The following is an 11,522-nucleotide window of genomic DNA, read 5'->3' as shown; positions in this document are numbered from 1 at the left end:
TTCAAGTTCACAGCCTTGAGTTGTCCATCTTTAATACACTTAAGTTGTTGGTTTTAATAATTAAGGAAACAGGACCTACCTACATCTGTGCCAATAGGGGGCACTACCCCTCTGTAAAGAAAATCAAAAAGTATTTTGTGTTGCACCCGGAGGTTCCAGTGGTCTTGCTTTTGGCAAAAACTTGAAGAGGAGGGTGGTCTTTACATGTGTAGAAACCTTGAGTGGCAGAGGATATAACACACCAGCAAAAGAAATTGCTCAGTGGCTTTTAAAATTTGAAATATAATTTTACTTTTTATTTTTACAATACAGTGTATAGTATGACATCTCAAAATAACAGAGTGCAGATACAGGATAAGAGTACAAAGGGGGATTAACAACAGATGTCAGAAGGTTACCTTTATTAAGGCTAAATCCCTGCTTTATATTTTCCACACATTCACAAAAGTACATTCAAATCATTCCTTATCAATACTTATTTCTTAGGCCATGAGAAAAGGAAAATCCAGACATTAGATTTTCATAGAAAGCAAATCTGGATTAGTCTAAATAATCTCTTTCCATTTGTTCTTACTTAGAAAAATTTGAGAAATAAAGATATGCACCAACCTAACATTTCCTCATTTGGATTTTCCAAGTATATTGCATTAACTATTGATATCATTTCTGTATTAACTGGTTAAGACCTCCCCGACATGGGTTTCCAGTCAGAACCACAGAGGGACAGAAAATGGAATTGGCCAGAGTGGCTATACAACTAGGCCTACAGCAATGCTTTTTTCCATGTTCTTTTGTAGGGGTCAGCAACAATTCACTTTAAGGATTGTTGAATATTAGCACATCCTTATAACTGGGATTTAGAAAAGTTTGGGACATGTCTATCTACCACTACTGATAAGGGAGAATGATAGGACTTCACTGACGTTGAAATATTTATCAACTCAGACTTCCTAAAAGTATGGCATGGCGTGGCCTGTGCCTTGGTATAAGATTTGCTTGTTAAAAGCCACGTGCCTGAATCTTGAAAGCATATGGCCCTAGTGCAGGCCTAATGTCTACAGGGGGCACAAGAGCCACTCACTGACAGTACCTACACCCTCACTCTAACTTAACTTGAACTGCCAATAGTTTAGCTCTTGGAGTTAAAAACAGTTGTCAGTTACAATAAGCAGATCTCAAAACTCCATTGTTGACCATAGACTACCCTTCATTCCTGAGAAGTAAACTGGAAAACTGAAAAGATTAAGTGCTGAGTATATTCCTTAGTTTTTAATGCTAAAAAATCGGTGTGACCTGTGAATTTTCCTGGCTCTAAACTTGAGTATTTCAGATTTGAAGAGACAGTATGTATGGCATTCCTTCCCTCAACCCAAGAATGTTATTTTCTTCCTAAGGAAAATTACCTTGAAACTATTTCCACATAAAACACACTCTCCAGCCAACTTAATAGGCCATGGAAATTTGAACAGAAAAAGGCAACATATAAACTATATTTGTTCAAATAAAATTATGTAAAAGAGGAAAAAATCAAACATATACATAACACTGAGACAAATTACTCCTTAAACACAATTGCTTATGTTAAATTAAATGTTGTCAGTGTTATTCCAGTGTTTAGCTCTGGGAATAGGAATTGCTGTAGCTAAAGTCACCATAAAAATAAAATCAAGGCATTCACATTTGAGGTCACACATCACACTATCCGAAAGGCTTGAAAAGACTAAAAATTAACTTTCCATGCCAATTATAGACGTCAAATTTTAAAGCTACAACTATAGAGACAGTACAAAAATCCCATTAGCTTAAATGTTCCTTTTATGATTTAGCAAGCTGTTGCATTCTGGTCATAAGAGGCAGACCTTGTTAGGGTAAAAACCTATTTCTAGATACTTAATACCTTTTTCTCTCCAATATTCTTTTCCTAAAATGTTCAAATGACTTTCAGGTCTTCCTTATCTTTTGATCTTAAAGTCAATTGTCATAGTATTTCCCAAGGACATATATAATTTTATTCGAATGCTGAACAAGTGTTATCAATGACCATTTGTTGATCTATTAAATATTAATATACAGTACAGCAGCTATATTCATCAACAGAATTCCAGTTTATTACCTATATATGTAGCACAGTCATAGAATACTGTGCTCATACATAAAAATGCAAAAACTGTCAAATGTCCTGTCCTTCCATGTATATAAAAAACTATTTGCATCATGAGGAAGAAACTTTTTAACAGTCAATACAGATTATAATGAACACCTGTCATTCATAAAAATGTAACATACATTCTATTATACTATACAGATGAGAGAAAGGAAGCAAGGTTAGCAAGTCAGTTGAGACAACTTCAGAAAAAAACTCAAAATAATTTTTAAAAATGAGCATATTTTGTATATCTTAAGTAGATTATTAGAGTGTGTTGAGTGTACAGTCTGATCCACAAAGTTTGAGCAAAAAAACTGGTGCTTCTAATGGAATGTTTTTGTTTTTTTAAGAATCAAAAGACATACAAATGAATTCAAGTCTAATAAAGTAGCTCTAAACCCAAGTGGCACCATGTTTTTTCTTTTTAGGAAAGTATCTCTGATGACTAAATTAATCTCCTAAGCAAATACTGCCTTGCCCAGTGCATAGCAGCACAGTTCCTCTGCTCAAATTCCCAATGAAGTCATTTAAGTGTTAATATTTACACATCAATATTTGTGTGAGACATGGACACTTGTGTATACAAGTTTTTCACAGAGATACAACTAAGCAGAAAGGGTTTACATGAAAACAAAAGGTTTTAACAGGACAAAATGGAATGCTCTGTTGAAAGCTTCCATTTAGAATCCCAAAATGAGACAAGAACCGCTAAAACCATGTATAGAGAATAAAGGATGCTGTGCACAAACTGCCTAAGGGAACTGTCCTCTCACTAATTGGAGAGATCTAAGAACAGGTCTACAGCTTATACTGCTGCCTTCCACCTTATCCTCAATTTTGCTGCAATGTCGGGTAATCTTACTATTGGCAGTTTTTGCCAGATCAAGTCCAACATAACCACAGAAGGGATGTTTCCTTCACCTCAGCCAAGTGGATGGTACCCACTGAGGTTCAGTATCAAGTTTGTTAATTAACCTAAGCAATTCCTGATAGGCTTTATCAAGATCTGAATTCACAATTGCCGTGTCAAAGTAGTGGCCATTGTTCTGCTCCATCTCTCTTGTCTTCTCAATGATTTCTCTCAACTCTTCAGGCTGCAAAGAGAAGATAAAAACTGTGAGATAATTCGTATCCTAACCAAATAATACAGGATGAGTCAGAAAAGGCCAAAGAACAATGAGTGACCTTCATAGCTTTCCTTCTGTCTCTCCCAACCTCAGGAACTCCTTTCCAACTCTGTCATGGCCACAATGGTTTCTTTTGCTTTGGTGTCTTCAGGACTCACACTATGAACCGTTTGGGATGCAATATATCCTGTTTTATACCACTATTTAGGTTTTCACATATTCTGTTTTATCTCACCAAGACTACAGGCTTCAAGAACACAGACTGTTACTCTGAATTCCCTAAAAACATTTGTTTTCTTTCTTTTTCTCTTTTTGAGACGGAGTCTTGCTCTGTTGCCAGGCTGGAGTACAGTGGCATGATCTCGGCTCACTGCAACCTCCACCTCCCAGGTTCAACCAATTCTCCTGCCTCAGCCTCCCAAGTAGCTGGGACTACAGGCGTGTGCCACCATGCCCAGCTAATTTTTTTGTATTTTTAGTAGAGATGGGGTTTCATCATGTTGGCCAGGCTAGTCTCGAACTCTTGACCTCAAATGATCCACCCGCCTTGACCTCCCAAAGTGCTGGGATTACAGGCATTAGTCACTGCACCCAGTCAAACATTTGTTTTCAAACATTCCAGGACACCAAAACCTCTTCTTAATAGTAACATCTTCTGTAACATGGAGTGAACCTTTCTGGTTGGAGCAAGGACCTAAAAAGCCATCTACTTTTGGCTCTAGGAAAGAGCCCTTGCACTTTATTGTCTGTTGCAGAGAGTTACAAGTGTCCTAATAGTTTGGGAAACTATATAGAGCAGCCTACTTTAAAATACTGATTGAAGGAAAGGGCTATTTTACAAAGATAAACAGGCAGCAAGGCTATGTGCAAAACTTATCCTGAACCCTTAATTATCAGGCACATGTGTTCAAGAAAGTGAAATTAACCCACAAATCACCCCTGCCAATGAAGACAACTAATTAAACTCAAGACAAAATGTCTCAGATATAAGTCACACACAGTACAAAACAATTTATATCATTCAACTGTTTGAACTTCTGTAACAGTAAGAAAACATATTAAAAATATGACAACTCTGGCTTGTCCTGAGGCAGTTTCTTACATGATTCTCTAATTCTCATTATGGAATGTTGTACATCTGAATATGGCACACAGAACCCTTTGTTCCTAGCAGGGAATCTATTTCACCACTGTAAATGAATACACTGTGACATTTTTGCCAAAATTTATGTCTACCCAAAGCTCGAGATTATTGAAAGAACATTCTAGGACTCCACAGAGAACTGAAACTTTGTGGTGGTGGAGTTCAAATTAAAATGCTAAACCCCCAATCCACCTAGTTTTTATAAAATGTAAGGCATTATTATTTCATTTTATGCCAAAATGGCTTATATCACTTATTTAGCACTTTATGTCTGAAGTTCTCTTTCAAATTACAATCCATGACTAAGATGAAACAAAATGTTTTAGTTTAAAATTTTTAGCCAAACTAGGCAAAACTGACTAAGTTCATACTGTCAGATACCACTCTCAAGCCTCCAAACTAGCAGAACAGATTCAGAGATTCAGAGTACAATCAGATAACTGGATGGTTACATTTTGCATCCAGTGAGTAACACCATCATTTTCTTAGCTAGCACAGTTTTATAGAGCTAAAATTGAAAATTTGGTTTTACTTCAGCATTTCTATCATTGAGTAATAAAGCACTGTTAGAAATACCAAAGGAGAGCGAGGTGCAGGGGCTCCCCCGTGTAATCCCAGCACTTTGGGAGGCCGAGGCAGGCAGACCACATGAGGCCAGGAGTTTCAGACCAGCTTGGCCAACATGGCAAAACCCCATCTCTATTAAAAATACAAAAATTAGCTGGGCATGATGGTGCACACTTGTAATCCCAGCTACTTGGGAAGCTGAGGCATGAGAATCACTTAAAGCCAGGAAACAGAGGCTGCAGTGAGCCAAGATCGTGCCACTGCACTCCAGCCTGGGCCACAGAGTGAGAAACTCCGTCTCCAAAAAAAAAAAAAAAAAAAAGGAAAGGAAAGGAAAGGAGAAAAAAATGAAACATAAGTGGAAGAAATACAATCAGATACACCATCCTCTACCAAAAACTGCGGAATACACATTCTGACCAGTGCGCACAGAATACTCACCAAGGAAAAACAGATGTTGGGCCACAAAATAAGGCTCAATAAATTTCAAAAGACTGACATTTTTCAGGATCTGACCACCTGTAATTTCTACCTCTTTCTAGACGTAAAAAAATCTTATTTTTAACTCCACCTTGAATTATAAATCAGTTAAGATTTTTTTTTACATCTCCAAAGAGGTGGAACTTAAATAACACACTTCTAAATAACCAATCGGTTACAGAAATAAAAAAAAAAGGAAATTAGAAAATATTTCTAACAAAATAGTAACAAAAATATAATGCCAAAACTTATGGGATGCAACTAAAGAACTGTTTAGAGGGAAATTTAACTTCAAATGCCTATATTTGAAAAGAAGAAAAGTTTAAAAATTACCTAAGTATTCATCTTCAGAAACTAGAGCAAGTGCAAATTATAGTCAAAGATAAAGAATAGAAATGAATTAAATAGAAGACAGACAATAAAGAAAATAAAGACAAATGCCCTCCAACTTATTTCTTTTTCTAAAGAGTTTGATTATTCCTTTTAATAATAATAATTACTATATCTTTCCTGGTTCCAGATTGTGTCTTTATTCCTCTTTCTCTTGGATAGTCTCTTATTTCTCTTGGATAAACACCTATATTCTCTTTATTTCCTCTTGGATAAACACCTAGGTGTAGAACTGCTGAATCAAGAGATAAATGTACATTTTAAATGTATAAAACACTGCTAAACTGTTTTTAGTTTACTAAACTGATACTGAAGGCTCGGTGCAGTGGCTCACACCTAGATGGATGGATCACTTGAGACCAGGCATTCGAGGCCAGTCTAGGCAACATAGTGAAATCCTGTTTTTACTAAAAATAGAAAAAAAAATTAGTCGGGTCATATTCAGATGTACAATATTCCAGAATGAGAACGAGAGAACCATGCAATAACTGCCTCAGGACAAGCCAGAGTTGTCATATTTTTAATATGTTTTCTAACTGTTACAGAAGTTCAAACAGTTGAATGATAAATTGTTTTGTACTATGTGTGACTTTTATATCTGAGACATTTTGTCTTGAGTTTAATTAGTTGTCTTCATTGGCAGGGGTGATTTGAGGTGAGTTTCACAAACAGCAGAGCATTTACTTGGCATATACTCTCTTACCACAATATAGATGATTTTCTGTGACTTTAATAATACATACAAGAAAAATCACATCTTTATGCCAATACCCATTCTTTCACAATACTGGCAAAACAGTTCAGAGATTCAGAGTACAATCAGATTGGTTACATTTTGCATCCAGTGAGTAACACCATCATTTTCTTAGTTTCTATATCAAGTTTTTAATTTTAATTTTTATTTTGAGACCAAGTCTTGCTGTGTTGCCCAGGCTGGAGTTCAGTGGCATGAACTTGGCCTCTTGAGTAGCCAGTACCACAGGTGTGAACCACCATACCCGGCTAATTTTTTTGTGTTTTTAGTAGAGACAGGATTTCACTATATTGCCCAGGCTGGTCTTGAACTCCTGGCCTCAAGTGATCCATCCACCTTGGCCTCCCAAAATGCTGGGACTTATAGGCGTGAGCCACTAAGACTCGCCTTCTTTATCAATTTAATAAACTAAAACAGTTCAGCAGTGTTTTATATAGTAAAAACATACATTTATCTCATTTGATCCAGCAATTCTATTCCTAGGTGGTATTGAAGAGAAATGAAAACATATGTCCACAAAAAGACTATATGAATATTTAGAGCAGTTTTAGTCATATTAGCTCAAAATTTTATCCAAATATTTTTTAATTGAAGAATGGATAAATTGTGGTATATTAATATCATGGTATATTACTCAGCATTAAGAATGGAATGAACTACTGTTAGATGCAACACAGATCAATCTCAAAAACATGCTGATCAAAAGCCATACAAAACCTTTAACAAACTGTATGCTTCTATTTATGTGAACTTCTAGAACAGACCAAAGAAATCTATAGTGACAGAAAGCAGATTAGTGGTTGCCAGAAAGAAAGAATGGAGGGGTATTAACTTGAAAGGGGCATAAGCGAACTATCTAGAGTGATAGAAATGTTCTAAATCTTGATTGGCATGGTGGTTACACAGGTGTACATTTCCAAAACTTGCTGAATTATACAATTAAAAGGCATGTATTTATTATATGTAAAATACATTTCAGCAAAGTAAAAGAATAAAAAATCTGTAATTAGAAAATCAAATATGTTGCGTATTGTTAAAACATTTTGGTACTACTGAACAACTTCCTGCTTTAAAAACATGTATAAGCTAGGACCTGTGGCACATGCCAATAGTCCCAGCTTAAAGGACTGAGATGGGAGGGTGACTTTAGTCCAGGAGTTCAGGACTTGTAGTGAGCTATCTTCATGCCACAGTACTCTAGTTTGGGTGACATAGAACCACCTCTCAAAAATAAAATATAACATCTGTCTAGAACTAAACTGAAAATTTAGGATGGCCAATTCAAAGTAAAGTAGATAAAAATTCCATTAGAACACTGCCAGAGACCAACCAAAAGAAAGATGCTTAACATGTCTTGGAATGGTCTATGGCCCTTCATATAATACTGAATCTTTGCTGGAAAAAAACAGCCTAAGAAGAAATTAAGTGTGCATGTTAGGGAAATGGAAAATTAGGCTGAACAGGAAGAATGGAGTACACTCTGGTCCTTAGTTTGCATCCTGCTCCTTGAACAACTATGTTGTTTCTGTTCTAACAAAGTAGTTACTGGACACTAAATTTTACACAGTATTAATCTTATTTCTCTTGTTATATTGTGATCCTCAAGAACAGTCGATGACCATGCTGCTTATTTCCTTTGTGTCATTCCAAGTGCTATGGACAACAAATACTCTGACCCCCAGTTAGTTATGAATTTGTAGGTATATGGCAGAAACGAAAAAGGGGTGCAGCACTACTTTACCCAGCTAGCCTACTTAGCCTAGACAAAGCAACCAGGATGGGAAAGCCCCTGATGTTTGTAGCCCAAAACATTAAAAATTACTACCTCACATACAGATTGAATAAGAAATGTTAAGTAGACATAGAGTGAAAAAAGATATTTTGGAGGGTGAGGAGGAAGAGGAAGGAATAATGTGTTGTGGTAGACAGTCAAGAATGAAAGGAAGGCTGGGTGTGGTGGCTTATACCTGCAATCTAAGCACTTTGGGAGGCTGAGGGAGGATTTCTTAAGGCCAGAAGTTCGATACCAGCCTGGCAACATAGCAAGACCCTGTCTCTACAAAATACATAAAAAATTAGCCAGGCATGGTGGTGCATGGCTATAGTCCCAGCCATTTGGACAGGCTGGGGTGAGAGGATCACCTGAGCCCAGAGTCTGAGACTGCAGTGAGCCACGATCATGCCACTACTCCAGCCTGGGCAACAGAGATCCTACCTCAAAACAACAGTGACAAAAAAGAAAAAAAAGAACAGAATCAAGGGAAAGGAGTGTAAATATGCTTTTAATGACTATTTTTAAGAAGATTTAAAGCCATAGTCAATAAAATGAGGCAATATGAATGAGCCCTCTCTAAAATAGATAATATTTAATAAACAATGAGCAAAAAAACAAGAACATGTTACTATTATATAGTAAGTCACTTGACAGTTATTATCTTACATATTTAAATAAAAAGTCAATGCCTTCTTATGAACATATATTATCAGTCACTTAATTATTAATAATGTTTAGTATGACATGGACTACCTCAACCAAATCTAGCATAGATCTAAAATAATTAAAAAAAAATTTTTCTGTTCCAAACCATGTGAGAAGACCAAAGGGAGAAGAAAAGCAGAACATAAAGTTTTAGTGGGACTAAAAGAAGAGAAAAGCAAGAGCACTCAAATTTGTCTCCCTGAAAATGTGGAGTATCTACAGAGAAAAGTCAGTAATCCTAAAGAGTTGGCTAATAACTTTGGTGGTAGTCACATCTCCCTAGAAATGTCACAGACTCATGTGAAGAAGTTCAAAGGTTACCATGTAACCAACTTTGGAAAGCTGTCATAGTCCAACCCTGTGGCAACCATGGCAATTTTGGGGCAAGTAATATTACAGAAAGAATAATCAGTTTGAAAGCTCGAGCTAATGTAGCTTTTAAGCACCAGGACAAATTAGACCAGGACTGTTTCATGTTTACCTTCAATGGGATAGTACAATAGTGTGAAAACTTTACCTTTGGATTCTTGCCTTCTTTGGCCAATAATGCCCGAAGTCTTTCTTGTGAAGGGGGTGCAATGAAGATAATATATGGTTTCAAATCCGAATTTCGGAGAGTCTTCAATGACTGTAAAGAAGAGATATTTGGATTTTTAAAATAATTTGCATCATTTAATTACTTCCCAATATTGGTTGTACATATATATAGATTATGGGACCTGCTCTGTCACCTAGGCTGGAGTGCAGTGGCATGATCACAGCTCACTGCAACCTCAAACTCCTGCACTCAAGTGATCCTCTCACCTCAGCATCTTGAGTAGCTAGGACTACAGGCATACATCACCACGTCTGGCTAACTTTTTACTTTTTTGTAGAGACAGGATCTTGCTTTGTTACCCAGGCTGGTCTTGAATTCCTGGTCTCAAGCAATGCTCCTGCCTCGGTCTCCCAAACTGGATTACAGGCATGAGCCACTGCACTTGGCCCAATTCACAATATTTTTAAGATCCTACCATTCACTATAAGAATATACTATGAAGCTATAAATATACATATATATATATTATTTTAGCTTGCTCTTTTATGTAATGAAATATAAGTGAATAATATCTCTTTGATCAACTGAGATGCAAAAGAAATATAAGTGAATGAAGGATGATAACTATGTGATATTAAAATACCTTGCTAATAAGATCACATACAGATTACAATAACTGTACTAAAAAACCATTTTGGAGGAATTAGAATCATATAAGTTGCCTTACTATGTGCCAAACACTAAATATAAGCAAAATCATAGAAAATAACTTCACATACATGTGCAAAAGACAATTCAAGAAAAGCACATCTAAGAAAAAGTAGACTGTTTGAATTTGGAGATTGCAGTTTTCACTTTGTTACCAATGCATGACTGTGTATCCTCAAACTGAAGTGTTCTGTCAAAATGGAGATTATAGGAATACGCCATTTCTATCTAAAAACATTAAGATGATTAAAACAAGATGCCAAGTTCTCTGTTAAAATCTGTTAGCCCTTTTTCTTGGAGAAATAAGAATTTTTAAAACCTGTTAGCCCAAATAAATAATTCTAAAGAAATTTAGTAAAAACATGTATTAAATCAAAAATCTTAAATCAAAAATTTGTAATTGAAATAGTAGAGCCTAAGTGCATACAACAAAAATCCCTAACTACTATTTTAGAATAGCCATTTTAGGGTCAATTCTCCTTTATGTATATCTTTTTAATGACCACTGAGTATGTTGTTTGAGTTGACACGAGCAGCAGATTCTACCACATTAAGGAAAGTTGTATGCTAAAGCTGTATGGTCTACAAAAATTAAAACAATTTTCCATAACATTTGGAGTTTCTTAAAAACTCCAAATTTCTAAAATTAGTTATGTTTTTTTGTTTTAAGACAGGGTCTCACTCTACTTACTCTGTCACCCAGGCTAGAGTGCAGTGCAGCTCACTGCAACCTCCACCTCCCTGGCTCAGGCGATTCTCCCACCCCAACCTCCCAGGTAACTGGGACCACAGGTGCATGCCACCATGCCAGGCTAATTTTTAAAATCTTGGTAGTGATGGGGTTTTCCCATGTTACCCAGGCTGGTCTGGAACTCCTGAGCTCAAATGATCCACCTGCACTGGCTTCCTAAAATTATCATTTTCAGTAGAAGGCTAAGAGGCACCAGTTAGTAATTTTATACTTTTGCTTAGTCTGCCAAATAACTGAAACTGAGGTTTCATAATTTTCATACAACCAAGCACTCATTGTGATATTTGTTAATATTTGAACAATGGCATTTAAACCATAAAAATAATCTAGAAATTTTCTAATTTTTCTCATATCAGAATCAGAAAAGGAAATTCTTTTATAGACTCTAAAATTAAAGTATGACCAGTACTATATTCACTGTATTTTAAGTTTAAGAAC

General features: G+C 36.1%; 1 protein-coding gene across 7 annotated transcripts in view; it reads right to left on the bottom strand.

Annotated features, from left to right (window-relative positions):
* Positions 1 to 274: 274 nt before the first annotated feature.
* The window catches only part of PALS1 (protein associated with LIN7 1, MAGUK p55 family member), a 98,950-nt gene continuing 87,702 nt past the window's right edge, over positions 275 to 11,522 (bottom strand). For all 7 annotated transcript variants that reach the window (XM_012438026.3, XM_012438025.3, XM_064374973.1 and 4 more), the window contains 2 exons: positions 9,605 to 9,715; positions 275 to 3,240 (listed from right to left, as the gene is read on the bottom strand). In XM_012438026.3, coding sequence (XP_012293449.2) covers positions 3,064 to 3,240; positions 9,605 to 9,715 — 288 coding nt within the window. In that variant the 3' untranslated portion in view covers positions 275 to 3,063. The remainder of the gene's footprint in view (positions 3,241 to 9,604; positions 9,716 to 11,522) is intronic.

Source organism: Aotus nancymaae, unplaced genomic scaffold, assembly GCF_030222135.1.
Source record: "Aotus nancymaae isolate 86718 unplaced genomic scaffold, 86718_ANA_hifiasm-v0.15.2.pri h1tg000011l, whole genome shotgun sequence".
NCBI lineage: Eukaryota > Metazoa > Chordata > Mammalia > Primates > Aotidae > Aotus > Aotus nancymaae.
Note: the sequence above shows the minus strand (reverse complement) of the source record. Positions and strands in the feature narration are given on the sequence as shown.